Source organism: Anomaloglossus baeobatrachus, chromosome 5 (genome assembly GCF_048569485.1).
Source record: "Anomaloglossus baeobatrachus isolate aAnoBae1 chromosome 5, aAnoBae1.hap1, whole genome shotgun sequence".
NCBI classification, from domain to species: Eukaryota; Metazoa; Chordata; class Amphibia; order Anura; family Aromobatidae; genus Anomaloglossus; species Anomaloglossus baeobatrachus.
The window spans coordinates 397,592,601-397,614,400 of NC_134357.1; the positions used below are offsets into that span (position 1 = coordinate 397,592,601).

General features: G+C 49.5%; 1 protein-coding gene across 2 annotated transcripts in view; it reads right to left on the minus strand.

Moving 5' to 3' along the window:
* SMARCE1 (SWI/SNF related BAF chromatin remodeling complex subunit E1) overlaps positions 1–21,800 on the minus strand; it is a 75,365-nt gene that overhangs the window by 34,840 nt on the left and 18,725 nt on the right. For both annotated transcript variants that reach the window (XM_075350161.1, XM_075350160.1), the window contains 2 exons: positions 15,703–15,783; positions 15,406–15,537 (listed from right to left, as the gene is read on the minus strand). In XM_075350161.1, coding sequence (XP_075206276.1) covers positions 15,406–15,537; positions 15,703–15,783 — 213 coding nt within the window. The remainder of the gene's footprint in view (positions 1–15,405; positions 15,538–15,702; positions 15,784–21,800) is intronic.

Below are 21,800 nucleotides of genomic sequence, written 5' to 3' on the forward strand. Positions count from 1 at the left end.
ATCACCGGGTGTCCGTGAGAGTGCAAGACTGCTACCACTGCTGCCATGACCTTGGTGCCCACCCGTGGGGCTGTCGCCAGACTGAATGGCAGAGCTACGAACAGAAGATGTTCGTCTCCTATCACAAAACGTAGAAAACGTTGGTGCTCCGTAGCAATTGGCACGTGGAGATAGGCATCTTTGATGTCTGTTGGAGGAAGTCTCCTCGAGACATTGAGGCAATGACGGATCGGAGGGATCCCATCCGGAACCGCCTGGCGTTCGCATGCTCGTTGAGCAGTTTCAGAACCAGAACAGGACGGAAGGAACCGTCCATTTTTGGAGCCACAAAGAGATTGGAGTACAAACCCTCGCCCTCGTTCCTGAGGGGGGACAGGGATCACCACTCCTTCTGCTCTTAGAGCGTCCACCGCCTGCAGCAGGGCATCTGCTCGGTGGAGAGGTGGGGCCGTTCTGAAGAATGGAGTCGGAGGACGAGAACAGAACACTGTCCTGTGCACGTGAGCACAATGTCCGTCACCCACCGGTCTGTGACCTGTGGCAGCTAAATGTCGCCAAAGGCGGGGGAGTCTGCCATCAACCGCGGATGCGGAGAGAGAGAGAGAGAGCTGAGAGTCCTGAGGAGACCGCCTTGGTAGCGGTTCCTCCGACCGCCTTCCTTGGGCGAGATTGAGCCCGGCCGGAATCTGAGCCCGTCTGAGGTTTTGTAGCCCTTTTGCACGAGGACAATTGGGACCTGCCGGAGCTTGGGAAGGACCGAAACCTCGACTGTACTTTTAGGACCGCATTAACAGGGTAAGTCGCAGTGCAGACATTGCGGGGTTACGGACGCCTCTGCGGTACAGATGTCCCTGCTCAAGGTCAGCTGCGCAAGAACAGCAGAAAAGGTTAGGTTGCCAATACGGCTGTGGATGCCGGAGCAACCGACACGCCGATAGCCTCCTAGACAGATTTCAACCAGAGTCCATCTGTCTGTGAATGGCATCTTGAAGTGAAGCCCCATCTCCAGTGCAACTATGGCTCTATATGCAAGCCTGGAGATTGGAGAATCCACCTTTGGACCCTGGGTCCAGCGCTGACCACGTCAGGGGAAAAAAGGGATAACGTGTATCCTAAAAACGTTTGGAGAAGACGCTTATCTGGTAAGCGTGGTGTTCCTGGACTGCTTCTCTGAAGTCAGCGTGGCCAGAAAAATACTCAATATCTGCGTGAGACACTGAAAAGGAACTTCTCCTGTTCGTCTCCTATCTCCACTGGGGGAGCTGAGGGAGAAAGATCCAACCTTCCATTGGTGGACGGTATAGGATCATTCCGTATGGCGTTACCACCCGGTGTATCCGGATTGAGAGCGATGTCAGTATCAAAGCCCTGAAGAGCTGCCTTTTGTTCAAGTAGATTGCCCATGGGTGCAAGTCTCTATATTATGACTACTCCGTCCCTGTCCATGGACAGGGTTGACAGGAGGTTTCTTTGGCCACAACTAGTAGAGCCCCGGCAGACGAAGTGCTACAGGGGAGCATGCACACAATGGGACGGTGTCATGAACAGCATCCCATGTAGTAAAAACAGCACTGAAAACTGTGTTGCTTTTTTGCCGCTGCCGACTAGCTATCTAGAAGTATATAGCCAAGATTGGTGACCGTACATTGCAATGTATAGCATACAGGCATAAAGTACAAATGACCACTGCAGCATAAGCAATACAAGCAGCATAGAAGCCTGTGCCCTGGCACCCCTGCTCTTCTGCTGCTGTATACTAGTCATCTAGGGGAATATAGCCCAGAAGAGTGACCCTACAGTGCAATGTATAGCATACAAGCACAAGTACAAATGAACACTGCAGCACATGCAATCCAAGCAGCATAGAAGCCTGTGCCCTGGCACCTCTGCTCTTCTGCTGCTGTAGACTGGTCATCTAGGGGAATATAGCCCAGAAGAGTGACCATACAGTGCAATGTATAGCATACAAGCACAAGTACAAATGCACACTGCAGCCCATGCAATACAAGCAGCATAGAAAAAAAAAAAAAACCTGTGCCCCAGCACCCTTGGTTTTCTGCTGCTGTAGTCTAGCCATTCCAGAAGAATATAGCTAAGACTAGCGACTGTACAGTGCAATGTATAGCATATCAGCATAAACACAAATGAACACCTCAGTCGTGCAAAACAAGCAGCCTAGAAAGCCTGTGCCTTGGCACACCTGCTTTCCTGCTGCTGATGTGTCGCTCCCCAAGCGGGCATATAGCGACCTATGTAGTTAAAAACAACACATGTATACACTGCAGTTATATCGTGGTCAGCACTATGTGTGCCTCTTACCGCCCGCCTATAAGCGGGTGCATGATCGCCACTGTCCTGCCTTGGTGCCCCGAGCTCTGCAGTAATGGCTGCCGGCTTCTTCCCCAGCTCGTGTGAGTAGGGGCGGGCCGTGGGCGTGCCCCCAAGGCAGAGCGGGAATCCGGCGTCCGACAGAGTGCAGTGAGAGGGCTGGAGCATGTAAAAAGGCTCCAGCCCTCGGCGCTGCTGATTGCTCAGCGCCTGTCCCCTTCCCTGAGTGACAGGGAGGGGGCGGGAACGAAGCGGCACTAGGCCGCAGAAGCCGGGGACTGGAGTTATAAGCGCCGCCGCCGTAAAAGCGCGGTCGGCGCCCAGTCCCCGGCGAACTACAAGTCCCAGCCGCGCCGCCGCTCCCGGAGCGTCCGGCGCGGTAGTTCCCAAAACACAAAGTCACTCAGCAAAGCTGCAGTGACTGTAACCCTTTACTGTCCCCGGCGCACTAGCACACCCAGCAAGTCTGGAGTGTGCTGTGCCTGTGTGTACGGGGACACAGAGTACCTGTAATGGTGCAGGGCCATGTCCCTGAACGGTACTCCAGCTCCGTATCCAGCAGGTTCAAATGGGTCTGTGGATGGAGCCCGGCGTCAGAGCTTTGAGGCCGGCAGGATCCCACTTCCTCAGAGCCCCTCAGGGGGATGTGGAAGGAAAGCAGCATGTGGGCTCCAGCCTCCGTACCAGCAATAGGTACCTCAACCTTACAACACCATCCAGGGGTGAGAAGGGAGCATGCTGGGGACACTATATGTGTCCTCTTTTCTTCCATCCGAAATAGTCAGCAGCTACTGCTGACTAAAATCTGTGGAGCTATGCGTGGATGTCTGACCTCCTTCGCACACAAAGCTAAAACTGGAGAACCCGTGATACCACGGGGGGGTATAGCCAGAGGGGGAGGGGCCTTGCACTTTTTAGTGTAGTGCTTTGTGTGGCCTCCGGAGGGCAGTAGCTATACCCCAATCGTCTGGGTCTCCCAATAGAGCGCTGAAGAAACATCGTTGTTGCGTCACAAATGTTGTGCCTCAGCAGCGATGTTGCTAGCGATGTTGCTTAGTGAGACGTGGCCTTAAGGCTCTAAACCTTATTTACAGAGCAAAGCTGAAATCTCTACCCCTGATGCTGCTTGCTACTGACGCAGAAAAGGCGTTTGACAAGGTGAATTGGACATTTATGTTCGAGTCACTCTGTCGAATTGGCCTCAGACCTAACATGCTCGCCTGGATCTCAGCTTTATATTCAAAACCGTCGGCCAAGGTGAAAGTGAATGGATTCCTCTCCTCTGATTTTTCTATATTTACCAGAAAAAGGCAGGGGTGCCCACTCTCCCCTTTGATTTTCATACTATTGATAGTGTTATTCCTGATCTTCCGGAGGAATGGTTCTAACATACAAGGCCCCATGATTAAAGGTGCACCATACAAAATTGCAGCTTATGCAGATGATTTATTGTTTTGTTTTTATCAGCAACCCCTTATCTACTCTACCAGCTCTCATGACTGAATTTGAATTGTACGGGAAGCTATCCAATTTTAAAATTAAGCTAGTGAAATCGGAGGCATTAAACATTATTTCAGCTCACACTGCCTTGGCACCATTGAAGAGGTCTTACAAATTTCACTGGGCGAACTCTTCGATCAAGTACCTAGGCACTGTGCTCCCAAGGGACACCCGTCAGACTTTCTCCCTAAATTTTCCTAAGATATTACAGCAAGTCCAAAATGATTGCTCGAGGTGGAGGAAGAACACTTTCACATGGTTTGGGAGGATTGCAATTTTTAAAATGAACATCCTTCCCAGGATATTATATACACTTCAAGCCCTCCCAATTATGGTCCCTTCATCATTCTTTAAAAGCCTCACATCAATCCAAACTAAATTCATCTGGGGAGACAAACCACCACGAATTAGCAGAAAGATCCTGCACCGCTCCAAGCCGGCTGGAGGGACCGCACTTCCTAATTTCAAATCATATTACTTACTCATCTTTCCAGAATTCTGGACTGGTGCAGGAACAGTGAGATGAAGGCCTGGGTAGTAGTGGAACAGGACTTCACAGATGTATATTTACCGGGCATTCCGGGCTTGGGCGGCTTTGGGACTGGTGGCTAACCGGCTGTACCATATAGCAAGCAGATATAGGAGCAGTACCCTGTACACTCACCACTGCATATACCCTGAGCCCTGCTAGCAGGATACGGCTAGTGTTCTGCTTGTCCACTCCTATACATACCGTGTATGCTACATATATATTACCTTCTGTGAAGGAACAGAAGTGTAATGCGCCATATAGACTGAGTTAACAGAGTTCTGTTTATTTAGTATAATATTATTTCCTTATCTGACTGTCATTTAATAGAGTTCAGTATACACACTGCAGTATAGTGTGGCTTAGAACACGGTTACTGCATACACAGGTCCTCTGTTGCGAATGTCAGTTATGCTTTGGCTGCTGGGAGGCTCCCTCTGGTGGCCAGGAATGGTTTCGACATAGACCAGGTGTGTTGAGCAATGGGCGTTTCCTTTGCTAACTCTCTGCTTATTTAAATCCTGGTCTGATAGCTGGCTATGCCGGATGTCAGTTGTTCTTTGTTCACCAGCCTGCTTCATTCTGCTCCCCACCACATCTACCCCAGATAAGTGCCTTGCTCTTTATTTGTTGTTTGGTTCTTTTACTCTTATCTGAGTTTGTCATTTGCTGTGGTTGTTTTCAGTTTATTTACATGCAGGGATCTGCTGGGTGGGTTCCAGCAGAGTAAAACATCTGAGAGATCACCCCACAAATCGGGGCTACTTTGGCATGTTGCGATAATTCATTCATTAGATCACACATACTCCCCCAATCGTCCTCATTGTTTCCGGTTCTGGGAAATCTGCTTTTTCCGCCGGGGTGGAAGACTGGATTTTCCGGTCAATTATGAAAGAGGGCTATCACAGAGTGCTGCACTTTGGTAGTGGAAACGCCTGGCCAACAAAGGAGCAACTTATGAGCTCCCAAACTACCCGTGCCCTTGATGTATGGAGAGCCAACCAATTGCCACATTTCTTGAAATCCCTTCCTCCTAGATCCCATTTTTCTAACTCTACGACACCTTTTGAAAAGGAATGTATAAGCACGGGTCCCATTAAACATACCCTTTCTATGGCATATAATCTTATTAACACACCCACTGGGAACACTAAAACCAAATTTCAATCACAATGGGAGGACAATCTTCAAATCCAGTTTTCTAAGGCCCAATGGGAAAAGATTTGTTTTCTGACCCATCGATCCTCTATCTCGTCCCGGGATCAGGAAGAGAGTTTTAAGTCGCTCACCAGATGGTACAGAGTTCCTACTAGACTGCACTCAATCTTCCCAGAAGATTCCCAAGACTCTGTTGGAGATGTGATGAGGAGGAGGGCAGTCTGATGCATATTTTCTGGTCATGTAGGCACCTTGCCCCGTTTTGGGAGAATGTACAAACAGTTATACATAAAGTTACTAGCTTGACCACCGCTCTGGATCCGGCACTTGTCCTTTTACATCATTGTGACATCTCAACGAAAAAGTACAAGAATTCCTTACTATGACACTTAATCACGGCAGCTAGAGCTTGCATACCTCGCTTGTGGAAAAAAGATAACCCTCCTACGATGGCAATGTGATTCGCCAGGATAAACGAGACGATGTTGCTCGAAGACCTCACTTCCATAATTCACAACTCTCAAGACCGGTTTGTTAGAACTTGGTATAACTGGACAGAGTTTAAGGGATCTGATGATTACACTTCATTGTTGGAGACAGGTTGAATTTGCACTGTCAGTGTCTGGAACCTCCCCCCCCACCTCCCCCTCCATCCTGACAAATTCACCTACCCTTTTTGACCCCAACCCTCCCACCTTTTTCTTCTCTGACTTTCTTTTCTCTCTTTTTCTTTCTTGTTCATGTTTTACTCAGTATCTTCTATTCTGCCAACTCACTTGAGTTGCGGCCCCGGTTTTGTTCACTCCTCTAAGGTGGCCTCGTTATAGTATAAAAAGTATTATGTTGCTCCTCCGACAGTAGGTCGGTTACAGTTCTCATCGTTGTTTATACAGTCTTGAGTTTTGGGGAATATCTCCCCATATTTTAGGATTTGATCTGCTAACAATTCCTCAATACACTGCTTGTGTTCTGACATTGTGTATTATTCTGTACAATACGGTGTTTCCTGTGTTATTGATAATGTCAATAAAAGTTACATTTGTAAAATAAAAAAAAGCAATGTATTGGTTTTGTGAAATTATAAAGAGACAAGTGGAAGGGCGAAAGGTGGAAGTCAGGGTCTGGGCAGGCGTGGCTGCATTTGTACACACACGTTAAAGTGTTTGCCCCTTCCCCATTTCTTATTCTTTTGCATGTTTGTCACACTTTAATTTAAATATTAAACAAATAACACAAGTAAACCCAAAATGCAGTTTATAAATGAAAGTCTTTATTATTGAGGGAAAAAGAGATCCAAACCTACAGAGCCCTGTGTGAAAAAGTGATTACACCCCCACCCAAAAATATAAATTAACTGGTTTATCACATCTTTGGAAAGCGGAGTTCAATTTCCCTAGCCACACCCAGGCCTGATTACTGCCACACCTGTTCTCAATCAAGAAATCACTTAGACAGGACCTGCCTGACAAAGTGAAGTAGACCAAAAGATCCTCAGTAGCCAGACATCTTGCCATGATTCATAAGAAATTCAGGAACAAATGAAAAACAAAGTAACTGAGATCGATCAGTCTGGAAAAAAAAGTTATAAAGCCATTTCTAAAGCTTTGGGACTCCAGCGAATCACCGTGAGAACCATAATCTACAATTGCCAAAAACATCGAATAGTGGTGAACCTTCCCAGGAGTGGCCAGCTGACCAAAATTACCCCTAGAGCGCAGCAACGACTCAGAGATCACAAAGACCCCACAACAACATTCAAAGAACTGCAGGCCTCACTTGCCTCAAGTGAAGTCAGTGTTCATGACTCCCACCATAAGGGCACGCTCACACGAGCGTGAAAAACAGACGAGTGCAATGTGAGAAAATCTCGCATTGCACTCTGACCAATGTTAGTGAATGAGGGAGAGGAATTGGTCAGCTTTTCTCATCCAGATTCTGGATGCGAGAAAAGTCACAACATGCTGAGATTTTCCACGAGAGCCGTATCACTCGCACCCATTCACGTGATATTATCCCAGTGCAGTGCGATATACGCCCAGGTTGACAATGGAGGAGATAGCGAGATTAACCCCTCCCTCTCCTTCGCAGTGCCCGTCCTCAGCTTCACAGCTGTGACCTGATTGCAAGATAGGGTCACGGTCGCATGACACTCGGCTCACGCACGCAGCAGAGCCTGAGCCAGGGATCATTAGCATATCGCATCGGATGCCATACGTGTGAGTCCAGCCTAAGAAAGAGACTGGGCAAAAATGGCCTCGATGGCAGATTTCCAAGACGAAAACCACTTCTGAGCAAAAAGAACAAATGCTTGTCTCAGTTCTGCAAGAAAACATCTTGACGATCCCCAAGACTGAGAGAATACTATGTGGAGTGACAAGACAAAAATAGAACTTTGTGGAAGGTGTTTGTCCCATTACATCTGGCATAGAAGTTACACAGCATTTCAGTAATATATGATGGTAGTAGTGTGCACTTCAGGACCTGGAAGACCTGCTGTGGTAAATGGAACCATAAATTCTGCGGTCTAGAAAAAAAAAAATCCTGAAGGAGAATGCCGGTCATCTGTTCACGACCTCAAGCTGAAGCACACTTGGGTTATGCAGTGGGACACTGATCCAAAACACCCCAGCAAGTCCACCTCTGAATGGCATAAGGAAATAAGAATTATTCTTACCGATAATTCGGTTTCTAGGACCTTCCACGACAGCATAGGAGGTTGTCTCTCCACGCCCTAATTGGGACAGGAAGTTCAAGAGGTTTAAAAGGACCCTCCCACCTCCCACAGCCAGTGTCTTACAAAGAATCCATAGCATATGAGAAGTACTACACATTCAGGAATATATGAATACATAGGGGAGGGAATTACCTGCTGTCGTGGAAGGTCCTAGAAACCGAATTATCGGTAAGAATAATTCTTATTTCTCTAGTCCCTTCCACGACAGCATAGGAGGAATACCAAAGAATTGATACCTAGGGGGGGACCACAGCCTGCAGGACTTTCCTGCCAAAGGCCAAATCCCTGTTGGAATCCAGATCCAGACGATAATGCTTCGTGAAGGTATGGAGCGAAGACCACGTAGCCGCCTTGCAGATCTGCTCAGGGGAGGCCCCTGCCCGTTCGGCCCAGGAAGCAGAGGTAGCCCTGGTGGAGTGCGCCGTGAATCCAGTAGGTGGAGAGAGATGCTGAGCGAGGTATGCATCTCTAATTGCCCGCACAATCCAGTTGGCGACGGTACTCTTAGCCACCTTCTTGCCCTTATTGCGGCCAAAGGGCTGGATGAACAGGTTAGAATCAAGGCGCCAAGAAGCAGTAACCTCTAGGTAGTGCAACACTATCCGACGGACATCCAAAGAATGAAACACTTCCTCACCCGGAGTCCGAGGATTCTGACAGAATGAAGGCAGGACGATGGACTGCGAACGGTGAAAATCCGAAACCACCTTGGGAAGGAAGGAAGGGTCCAGCTGAAAAACAATGCTGTCATCTCTGATGGTCAGGTAAGGTTCCCTAACAGACAAAGCCTGAAGTTCGCCGACTCTGCGAGCAGATGTAATAGCCACAAGAAAAGCAGTCTTGTGAGAAAGGGAACGAATGTTACAAGAGCACAGAGGTTCAAACGGAGACAGAGATAGTCCTGTAAGGACCACATTGAGATCCCAGCGAGGCGTCAGGACCCTCTGACGTGGACAGAGTCTACTAGCGGACACAAAGAACCGACGGATCCAACGATGATCTGCCAGAGCCGTGTCAAAGACTGCACTGAGTGCTGACACCTGAACTTTCAGGGTGCTAGGCCTAAGACCTAAGTCTAAACCACTCTGGAGAAAGTCCAGAATCTGCGCAATATTAGGCCGAAGAGGGTCAGGAGGCCGAGAACCACACCAGGAGGAAAATCTCTTCCAGATTTTGTTGTGTATATACTATTAGTCACAGGTTTACGGTTCTTCTGTAGCGTAGCCACAACTTTGTCAGAAAGTCCTTGGGCCTTCAGTGCCCGGGCCTCAGAAGCCAGGCAGCCAAGTTGAGTTTCTGGGGAGCCGGATGGAAAATCGGACCCTGTGACAGTAAGCTGGGGTCCGAACCTAAGAGGACTGGGCCGTCGATTCCTAGCGTCATGACCAGGCTGTACCAACTCCTCCGGGGCCACAGAGGGGCTACCAGTATAGTTGGGACCCCCTCGTCTCTGATCTTCCTCAGGGCCCGTGCGAGAAGAGGAAGAGGGGGGAACGCGTAAGCGAGGCGAAAGGACCAACTGTGGCAGAAACCGTCTACCCCTAACGCCTCGTCCCTTGGGTTCAGGGAGAAATATGTTGCGACCTTGCGATTCCCTGCCGAGGCAAAGAGGTCCACCTCTGGTGCACCCCACCTTGCCACTAGAGAGCAGAACACCGCCTGATCCAGGCTCCATTCCCCTGGATGAACATCCCGACGACTCAGGAAATCCGCCTGAAGATTGAGGGAGCCCTTCAGATGAACCGCAGAAAGGGAGAGCAGAGATTGTTCTGCCCATTGAAAGATTCGGGAGGATACTGACTTCAGGGCGCCTGAGCATGTACTGCCCTGATGGCGGAGATGTGCCACTGTCGTGACATTGTCTGAATATACCAGGACGTGAGAGTCCCGGACGAGGTCCTGAGCCGCAAGGAGGGCTTCCCTGACTGCCCTGAGCTCCCTGTAGTTGGAGGATTGGGAGCTGACTTAAGGACTCCAGACCCCTTGGAATGGGGAATTTGCCACCATTGCCCCCCATCCACGAAGGCTGGCATCTGTGGTCAGTGTAACCAGGGGTTTCTGAGTCCAGGCAACCCCCACCCGCAGGTTGGCGGGACTCAGCCACCAGAGAAGGGATGAGGAGACGGACTCCGAGAGGCGAAACCTTCTGTTTAGGGATGACGGGAGTCTGTCCCAATGTGTCAGGATATGATCCTGGAGACACCGAGAATGGGCCTGAGCCCACCTGACTGAAGGAATGCAGGATGTCATGGAACCCAGAGCTGACATAGCCGCTCGAAGCGTCGGGCGGGCCTGCCTGCGAAGCTTTGATATTTTGGCTAACAGAGCTATCCTGTGGCCCTCTGGGAGAAAAGATGCCTGTCTGTCGGAGTCCAGCAGCACTCCGAGAAACTGCCGAGTGGAGGAGGGGGTTAACTGTGATTTTTTGAGATTGGGAATCCATCCCAGAGACCGAAGGATTCCCAAAGACCTTTCCACATGGCTCCGGAGGGTTGGAGCAGATGGAGCCATGAGAAGAAAGTCGTCCAAATATGGAACCAGACAGATACCCTGCAATCTTATGAAGGCGACCACCTCTGCCATGATCTTGGAAAAGATCCTTGGAGCTGAGGAGATCCCGAAGGGAAGTACATTGAATTGAAAATGAAGTACTTCCTCCCCGTGAAGCACCGCAAACCTGAGGTATTGCCTGTGTCCCGGATGGACGGGTACATGGAAGTAGGCGTCTTTCAGATCTATAGAGGCCATCTGATGGTGTAGACCTATCAGGGGAATAGCTGATTTCACCGACTCCATCTTGAACCGCCGGTACCTGACCTGACGGTTTAGACGATTTAAATTGATAATTATACGGACGTCGCCGGATGGCTTCTTGACCAGGAAGAGACGGGAGTAGTGTCCTACCCCTTCTTCCTGACTCGGGACTGGGGAAACGACCCCCGAGTGCACTAGCTCTATAATCTTTGTGTACAACAGAGCCTGTGAACCCGGCGACGCCAGCGCAGTGACTCGGAGACCCGGAAGAGGGGGGGAAAGGAATTCTATGAGAAGACCGTCCGAGATGATCTTCAGAACCCATTGGCAAGTGGTTATGGACTGCCACTGGGGAAGAAACGCTGAGAGTCTTCCCCCCCACCCGAGCCGAGTCACTGTTTGTCCTGCTGAGGACGTTGCTGATTGGGAGGGATGAGGATGTTTCTCCCTCTACCTTTGGGATAGCTCCACCTGCCAGCCTTCCCTTTCCCTCTGGGCTGGGAGGCCTGAGGCATCGAGGGACGAAAGGACAGCTTCCTGTTAGGTCTAGGATCGGGCAAGGCCTTACGATCGGTCGCCTTGTCCAGGATATCATCCAGGGCAGGCCCAAACACTAAATCCCCTTTAAACGGAAGTGAACAAAGCCTCATTTTGGAGGTGGAGTCTCCGCTCCAGGCCTTAAGCCAGAGGGCACGTCGGGCAGAGTTAGACAGCACCGAGGTCCTGGCTGCCAGGCGGACAGATTCCACCGAGGTATCTGCCAGAAAACAGGAAGCCTTCCTAAGCAAGGGAAGGGATTCCAGTAATTCCTCCCTAGGGGTCCCTTGGGAAATATGAGCCTCCAACTGGTCTAACCACCTAATTAGGGACCTGGATACGCAGGTGGAGGCAATGTTGGCTTGAATAGAGGAAGACTATGCCTCCCAGGACCGCTTCATCAGGCCCTCTACCTTCCTATCCATCTGATCCTTCAGTTGGGAAGTATCCTCAAAGGGAAGAGCCGTTTGCTTAGCTACCCTAGCCACCTGAACGTCTACTCTTGGGACCTCCCAATGCAGTCCCGAAGGTTCCAGAGGAAACCGGCGTCTAAGGTCACTCCGTACCCGCCTCTCAGGACATTCCCATTCCTGAGAGACAATATCCAAAACATTGGCATGAACTGGGAATCCCAACTGTTTGACTGACTTCAGGCCAGTAAAGATTTCGTCCTGGATTGAAGGAAGAGACTGCACTTCTTCCAAACCCATAGTGCTCCTAACTGCCCCAATAAGATCCCCCAACTCTTCTGAGTGAAATAGAAAGGACTGGTCAGACCCCCCAGATGGAAATCCTTCATCAGGACCCTCAGAGGTGGAATCAGCGTCCTCCTGATCAGATGGGGTCGACTGGAGTCTCCTCTTTTTTGGAGGAGAGGGTCCAGGAGCAGGGTCAGGAGCAGGGCCAGGAACAGGAAGGGAGGCCAGAGAGGCCCTAATCTCCTGTTTCATCATGGACCGCAACTCATCTATCAGAGATGGTTGTTCGGCCCTAATAATCTGGTCCGTACATTGCTGGCAAAGCTTTTTATCCCATACTGCAGGGAGCTTCTTTATACAGATAGGACATTTTTTTTTAATTTTTTCCACTCTATCAGGCTTATCGGACTTGTCAGTTTTTTCTGACTTCTCAGGCTTCTCTGATTTTTCATTTCTGTCAGTTTTCTTGGTGGCCTTGTCCTCCTAGAAAACACAGACCATAGAGCCATAAATCATCTGATGAGACCTATGTCCGAGGGACCATTCCCCTCCATACTCACAGTAGCAGGGGGCACACTGGGTTCTGCAGATGCAGCTGCAGCGGAAGACATGACAGGGAGCACGGTTGCTTACCATGATCTGATGTCTTCGTGGCAGCCCTTATGCAAAAGGGCCTGCCCCCCCAGTGACGGTGCACGTTCCCCGCCTCCCGCATCCGGTCCTGGGCAGGCCGTGTCACCGTCGGCGTGCCTCCACGCTGCCTCCGCAAACCGGAAGCGCTCGACCGGAAGTCCGCAAGACCGGAAGTCCCGCCCCCGGGAACACTTCCGGATCGCTCCGGCAGCGTGCATGCGGGAAGCGGCCGGCGGCTCAGGGAGGACGCCGGCCGGGGAGCTCAACAGCCTGCATCACCCCTCAGGAGGATCCGGAAGGCTGGAGCAGCGGTCCCCCACAGCGTGAGGGAACAGCAAGGGAGGAGCGGTGAAGGCCCGACCGATGCTGTCCGGCTTAAGGTAACAGGGGAAGAAGGAAAAAGAAAAAAAAAAAATTATATACTGTAGTTCGCCGGCCACCACAGCATAGGAGAAAAACAAAACCTCTCCATGCCCCATGGGGACAGGAAAGACACTGGCTGTGGGAGGTGGGAGGGTCCTTTTAAACCTCTTGAACTTCCTGTCCCAATTAGGGCGTGGAGAGACAACCTCCTATGCTGTCGTGGAAGGGACTAGAGAAAACAACATTAAGACTTTGGATTGGCCTAGTCAAAGTTCTTACCTTAATCCGATTAAGATGCTGTGGCATGACCTTAAAAAGGTGGTTCATGCTTGGAAACCTTCCAAAGTGGCCGAATTACAACAATTTTGCAAGGATGAGTGGGCCAAAATTGAACAAGAGCATTGTAAAAGATTCATTGCCAGTTATTGAAAACACTTGATTGTAGTTGTTGTTGCTGCTGCTGCTAAGGGAGGCCCAACTAGTTATTAGGTTTAGGGCCAACGTTTTCATACAGGGCCCTGTCGGTTTGGATTTTTTTTCCCTTAATATAAGATCTTCATTTATTAACTGCATTTTGTGTTTATGTTATTTTTGTCTAATATTTAAAATTTGTTTGGTGATCCGAAACATTTAAGTGTGATAAACATGCAAGAGAATAAGAAATCAGGAAGGCGGCAAACTTTCACATCACTGTGAATCATACAGTGAGGAAAATAAGTATATGATATACTGATGATTTTGCAAGTTTTCTCACCTACAAAGAAGAGAGAGGTGTATAATTTTTATATTAGGTAACTTCAACTGTGACAGACAGAATAAAAAAAAATGCAATAGGATAACAAAACTACAAAACTTAATATTTAGTACAGAAATCTTTATAGTAACAGAGGTCAGACATTTCCTGCAGCTTTTGACCAAGGTTGCACACACTGCAGCAGGGATTTTGGCCCACTCCTCCATACAGATCTTCTCCAGATCTTTCAGGTTTCGAGGCTGTCACTGGGCAACATTGAGTTTCAGCTGCCTCCAAAGATTTTCTATTGGGTTTAGGTCTGGACACTGGCTTACACCACTACAGGACCTTGAAATGCTTCTTAGGGAGCCATTCCTTAGTTGCCCTGACTGTTTGGTCATGGCCAGGCTGGAAGACAGCTCTTTGATCTTTGTCATGGTGGAGAGGTTGAAGTGTGATTGTGTGGACAGGTAACAAGTTCAGACAGGTACAATTAATACAGGTAATAAGTGCAGAGTAGGAGGGCTTCCTAAAGAAAAAATAACAGGTCTGTGACAGCCAGAATTCTTGGTGGTTGGTAGGTGATCTAATAATTATTTAATGCAATAAAATGAAAATTAATTATTTAAAAATCATACAATGTGATTTTCTGGATTTTTGGGGGGGAATTCTGTCTGTCACAGTTGAAGTGTACCCATGATAAAATTACAGACCTCTCCATTCTTTGCTGATGGGAAAACTTACAAAATTGGCACTTATTTTCCCCACTGCAGATACTGTCTCCCAGGCTAAACTTACAGCCTTATTACTGACATGTATGAGACCCCCTCGGTCAGTCCTCACATTAAGGCCCATATACTATATCTTTAGCTCTTCTCCTAAATATGGTATTGCTTTTCTTCATGTGCTTCTTTGTTCCTGAGATATATCACCCTCTCTTATCTATATGTATATCTATTTTTTTTAGCCAACTGTGGTCCTCACAGATACTTCCACAAAATACCAAACCCAAATCATAGTAAGCATCTGATGGATATTTCAGTCGGTACGATGATCGTAGACATGACAGGATTTTTACAAACGATACCTAAATTAAAAACTTACTGTCCTGTTCAGAAGGCTGGGAAAGAGCATTGGGTTACCAAAAAAACTCCATTACTTGTTTGTTTTTTTTAAAGGGGGGGTGGGGTTGGGGCTGAAGGTTAGAGAAGAGTATGTGTGCATCACAGAAATGAAAATATTAGGGGGTGACACTAACTACTCCTGGCATAGGACGTATTCTGAAAGCAGCTAATCCCACCCAATATTATGCAGCCTGGGACCCAGTGAACAGCAGAGTCAACCCTCACACCTCAGAGGAAACAGTAGAAGCCTTCAGTGGCTTTAATGAGATTTTTGAGGCATATTTGGAAGTTATCTAAGCACTAATTCCTCGTACCTTTTCAGCTTCATATTCGTTCAAGTACTCTTGCTTCTCCTCATCGGTGAGGTCGCGCCACATCCCACCAATGATCTTGCCAATCTCCCACAACTTAAGGTCAGGGTTGGACGCCTTCACTTGGTCCCAGACCTATTCAGAGACATTAAAGGGTGGCGGAGAAGATTTGTTTTTATAACTTTACTGGATGTCTACAGGATTTTATTGGTGTTCTACAGGAACAAATTGGGCTTTTGGAGAAGCTAATGATATGGAGACAAGTGGCTGCGCCTCCAGGACTGCAGATCCATCACTCACCTTCCTGCTGTATCTCATGTACGGCATCAGCGGCTTATCTGGAGGCTTTGGCGGCTTTGGGATAGTGATCCCAGATGAAGCCTGGAAGAGAAGATCATGTTAAATCAAGCGAAAGTCTTTGTAGAGCTTAGCTTGTCACTCACTATAGCATGTGTGCCACAAACACCTAAAGGGAATCTGTCAGCAGGTTTGTGCTACCTCATCTGAAAACAGAATGATGTAGGCAAAGAGATTCTGAATCCAATGATGTATCACTTAGATTACTTGTTGCAGTCATTTTCACACAATCTGAATTTTTAGGTTTAGTCACGTAGATGAGCTCAGGGAGCTGTCCCGCCCACACTAGGCTCTGTATAGAGATTGTACATTGAAGGTAAAGTGTCAAGCACAGCAGGGGGTGTGTGTTTCTAGTCATGTAATAAGGGTCCTTATTCATCGCTTGTGTGTGCAGGGAGCAGGGAGCCGCGCACACTGAGCGCTGGCTCCTTGCTCTCCTAGCTACAGTACACATCGGGTTAATTAACCCGATGTGTACAGCAGCTACATGTGCAGAGAGCAGGGAGCCGCGCACACTGCTTAGCGCTGGCTCCTTGCTCTCCTAGCTGCTGTACACATCGGGTTAATTAACCCGATGTGTACAGCAGCTACATGTGCAGCGAGCCGGAGCAGGCAGCACAGGCAGCGTGAGAGCTGCAGAGGCTGGTAACTAAGGTAAATATCGGGTAACCACCTTGGTTACCCGATGTTTATCTTGGTTACAGCTTACCTCAGCTGTCAGACGCCAGCTCCTGCTCCCTGCTTCATTTGTCGCTCTCTCGCTGTCACACACAGCGATCTGTGTGTCACAGCGGGAGAGCGCATTTGAAGAAAACGAACCAGGGCTATGTGTAACGAGCAGCGATCTCGCAGCAGGGGCCAGATCGCTGCTCAGTGTCACACACAGCGAGATCGCTAATGAGGTCACTGCTGCGTCACAAAAAGCGTGACTCAGCAGCGATCTCGGCAGTGAGCTCGCTGTGTGTGAAGCACCCCTTAACCTTTGCAGCATGCTAGCTTCAGCTTACATAGCAAGAACTTGCTGACAGACTCCCTTTCAGCGAAGAATTTACATCGATGGAGGCCATAGAATCTTTTCTACTAACCCCTAAAGTATCTGTGATTAACACAGAAGAAGAGGTTGTGATGTGATAAACTTATTGTAATAAACTGTATAGTCTTATCAATTGGGAATACTCTATAAAGATCTTTAGGTGGACACTAACTAGCAAGAAAAAATGAAACGTAAGTCCATAATATGAAATATTAGGGTTGCATCCTAGCAGACTGTTCTTGCATGGACCACGTAGGCCTCTAGTCTACAGCACTGGTAAGACCGTTAGCCGATCAAAGCAATGCTCACTATGCCTACATGAATTTGGCCTTTGTAGACTATGTGATTAGAGCGAAGACTGATCTGGGAAAAGCCATAAGAGTGAATGTCTCATTAATGCAACAGGTTAAAAGCAGCCAGGTTTATTTTATTCCTGTTCTCTCCTGAGTATTCCTTGTAATTCCACCATACAGGTTCTAGAGATATGGGACTTTTCCCGCTCTTTACAAGGGGCCAGTGCTCACCTGGTAATAGGGCAGAACAATACCCTACAAAGTTCTCATTAGCCATATAATTTTAATGAACCATCATTGATCATAATTAGATGATTGTATAATAAAGTTTGAAGCTTTATGAAAACAACTATACACAAACAAATGGCAAAAAATATTTAAACGGATTCTGTCACCAGGTTTTTCCCTTATGAGCGATGGCCACCATTAGTAAGCCCATATATACAGCGTTCCAGAATACTATATATAAGACCCATAGCCTCTCTGTATAACGTAAAAAAAGAGAATTTTGTTTACTTACCGTAAATTCTTTTTCTTATAGTTCCGTATTGGGAGACCCAGACATTGGGTGTATAGCTTCTGCCTCCGGAGGACACACAAAGTACTACACTCAAAAGTGTAGCTCCTCCCTCTGAGCTTATACACCCCCTGGAGAACCAGATCTAGCCAGTTTAGTGCAAAAGCTGAAGGAGAATAGCCACCCACAAATAAAAACAGAGCAAGAACCGGAACAACCAGGGACTCTGTCCACGACAACAGCCGGTAATAACACGCGGAACAAGAAACTGCCAACAGGCAACAGGGAGGGTGGTGGGTCTCCCAATACGGAACTATAAGAAAAAGAATTTACGGTAAGTAAACAAAATTCTCTTTTTCTTTATCGTTCCTATGGGAGACCCAGACATTGGGACGTCTCAAAGCAGTCCATGGATGGGAATAAACAGAAAAACTGAGAAGTAGGCGGAGCCTAACTTCACAAATGGGTGACAGCCGCCTGAAGGATGCGTCTGCCCAAGCTCGCATCTGCCGAAGCATGAGCATGCACTTGGTAGTGCTTTGAAAAGGTATGCAGGCTAGTCCAAGTGGCAGCCTGACAGACTTGCTGAGCCGTAGCCTGGTGCCTGAAAGCCCAAGAGGCACCGACAGCTCTGGTCGAGTGTGCCTTGATCCCCGGCAGGGGAGGCACCTGAGAACACTGATAGGCATCCGAAATGGTCGACCTAATCCAACGGGCTAAGGTCGGCTTAGAAGCAGAGAGGCCCTTACGCCGACCTGTGGTTAGCACAAAAAGAGAGGTGCACCGCCTAAGAGCAGCGGTGCGAGACACATAGATCCGGAGAGCACGCACTAGATCTAGAGTATGCAACGCTTTTTCAAAGCGATGAACAGGAGCCGGACAAAAGGAAGGTAGGGTAATGTCCTGGTTAAGGTGGAAAGGAGAAACCACCTTAGGGAGAAAGTCCGGAGGCGGACGGAAAACCACCTTGTCTTGATGAAAAACCAAAAAAGGTGACTCCGAAGAGAGCGCAGCCAAATCAGAGACACTCCTGAGGGAAGTTATGGCCACTAGAAAGACCACTTTCTGTGAAAGACGAAACAAAGAAACCTCCATAAGAGGCTCAAAGGGGGGGTTTCTGCAAAACCGTGAGAACCAAATTGAGGTCCCAGGGATCCAAGGGCCGCCGGTAAGGTGGAATGATGTGAGACGCACCTTGCATGAAGGTGCGGACCTGAGCCAGCCGGGCGATACGCCACTGGAACAGCACTGACAGAGCCGAGACTTGTCCCTTGAGAGAGTTGAGGGACAGTCCCAGCTGCAGACCGGACTGTAGAAAAGACAGAAGGGTCGGCAAGGAAAAAGGCCAAGGAGGATGGCCGGAAGAGCGACACCAGGACAGGAAAATTTTCCAAGTCCTGTGATAGATCTTGGCAGAGGAAGACTTATGGGCCCGAGTCATAGTGGAGATTTCAGGGGGGATACCAGAAGCCGTCAAGATCCAGGACTCAAGAGCCACGCCGTCAATCTGAGAGCCGCAGAATTCTGGCGGAAAAACGGACCTTGTGAGAGAAGGTCTGGACGGTCAGGAAGATGCCACGGCACCTCTACGGACAGATGGAGCAGGTCTGGATACCAAGCTCGCCTGGGCCAGTCCGGAGCAATGAGGATGACTCGACGGCCCTCCATTCTGATCTTGCGCAGTACTCTGGGCAAGAGAGCTAGAGGGGGAAACCTGTAGGACAGACGAAACTGGGACCAGTCTTGATCCAGAGCGTCCGCGGCGAATGCCTGAGGATCGTGGGAGCGAGCCACGTAAATCGGAACCTTGTTGTTGTGACGGGATGCCATTAGGTCCACTTCCGGAGTGCCCCACTTGCGGCAGATTGACTGAAACACTGCCGGGTGCAGGGACCACTCGCCACCGTCCACGGTTTGACGGCTGAGATAATCTGCCTCCCAGTTTTCCACGCCTGGGATGGGGACTGCGGATATGGTGGACTTGGAGTCCTCCGTCCATTGAAGGATGCGTTGTACCTCCAACATTGCCAGGCGGCTGCGTGTCCCGCCTTGGTGATTGATGTAGGCAACCGCTGTCGCGTTGTCTGACTGGACTCGGATGTGCTTGCCCACCAATAGGTGGTGAAAAGCTAGGAGAGCCAGAAGCACGGCTCTGGTTTCCAGCACATTGATCGAGAGGGCTGACTCGGACGGAGTCCAAGTGCCCTGTGCTCGGCGGTGGAGACATACCGCTCCCCAGCCGGATAGACTGGCATCCGTGGTCAGGATCACCCAGGACGGGGCCAGGAAGGAGCGTCCCTGAGACAGAGAGAGGGGCCGAAGCCACCACTGAAGAGAGCTCCCGGTCTGTGGCGACAGAGCCACTAACTTGTGCAAGGAGGAAGGCCACTTGTCCCAACAGCGGAGAATGTCCAGCTGCAGTGGACGCAGATGGAACTGGGCAAAGGGAACAGCCTCGATTGACGCCACCATCTGACCCAGCAACTGCATCAGGTGCCTGATGGAATAACAGCGGGGCCTCAGCAGAGAGCGCACCGCCAGTTGGAGGGACTGCTGTTTGATTAAGGGCAACTTCACAAGTGCCGGCAGAGTCTCGAACTGCATCCCTAGGTACGTGAGCCTCTGAGTCGGAGTCAGAGTGGATTTGGGCAGATTGACAAGCCACCCGAATTGGGCTAGAGTGGCGAGAGTGAGCGAGACACTCCGCTGACAGTCTGCGCTGGATGAAGCCTTGACTAGAAGGTCGTCCAGGTAAGGAATCACTGCCAACCCCTGGAGGTGCAGAACCGCAACCACTGCTGCCATGACCTTGGTGAATACCCGAGGGGCCGTGGCTAACCCGAAGGGAAGAGCCACGAATTGGAAATGTTCCTCTCCGATTGCAAAACGTAGCCAACGCTGGTGTGAAACTGCAATTGGCACATGGAGATAGGCATCTCTGATGTCGATGGATGCCAGGAAATCCCCTTGGGTCATTGAGGCAATGACTGACCGCAGAGACTCCATGCGAAAATGCCGCACCTGAACATGCTTGTTGAGAAGCTTGAGATCCAGGATGGGCCGGGAGGAACCGTCCTTTTTGGGGACTAGGAAGAGATTTGAGTAGAAACCTCTGACCGTTCCTGGGCGGGAACCGGTACAATTACTCAGTTGGCCTGCAAGGATGCCACGGCCTGAGAGAAGGCGGCGACCTTGGAGCAGGGGGGAGTTGACAGAAAAAATCTGTCTGGCGGGTTGGAAGAGAATTCTATCCTGTAGCCATGGAAGATGATATCCCGCACCCACTGATAGGAGACGTGTTGAAACCACGCGTCGCCAAAGTGGGAGAGCCTGCCACCGACTAAGGACGTTGCTGGCGCGGACAGATAGTCAAGAGGAGGCTGCCTTAGTGGCAGCAGCTCCTGCGGTCTTCTGTGGACGCGCTTTTGTGCGCCAGTTGGATTTTTGGTCCTTGGCTGAGTTAGTGGACGAGGCCGAGGGCTTAGAGGACGACCAGTTGGAGGAACGAAAGGAACGAAACCTCGACTGATTCCTACCCTGGACAGGTTTCCTGGTTTTGGTTTGTGGCATGGAAGTACTCTTCCCGCCAGTAGCTTCCTTAATAATTTCATCCAGCTGTTCACCGAACAGCCGGGACCCAGCAAAAGGGAGTCCAGCAAGGTACTTCTTTGAAGAAGCATCTGCCTTCCACTCACGAAGCCACAAGATCCTGCGGATAGCGAGGGAATTAGCCGAAGCCACCGCAGTGCGGTGAGAAGCCTCCAGCATGGCAGACATGGCATAGGATGAAAAAGCTGAAGCTTGGGAAGTTAAGGTAACCATTTCGGGCATAGATTCCCTGGCGAGGGAATGCATCTCCTCTAGAGAAGCAGAGATGGCTTTGAGAGCCCACACTGCTGCAAAAGTTGGGGAGAACGAGGCCCCTGCCGCCTCATATACAGATTTGGCCAGAAGGTCAACCTGGCGGTCAGTGGAATCCTTAAGAGAGGTGCCATCAGCCACTGATACAACAGTCCGGGCTGAGAGTCTAGACACCGGGGGGGTCTACCTTTGGTGAATGAGCCCACTCCTTGACCATCTCAGGTGGAAAGGGAAAACGGTCATCAGAACCACGCTTTGGGAAGCGTTTGTCAGGACAGGCCCTAGGCTTGGTCACAGCGGCCTGAAAACTGGAGTGGTTAAAGAACACACTCTTTGT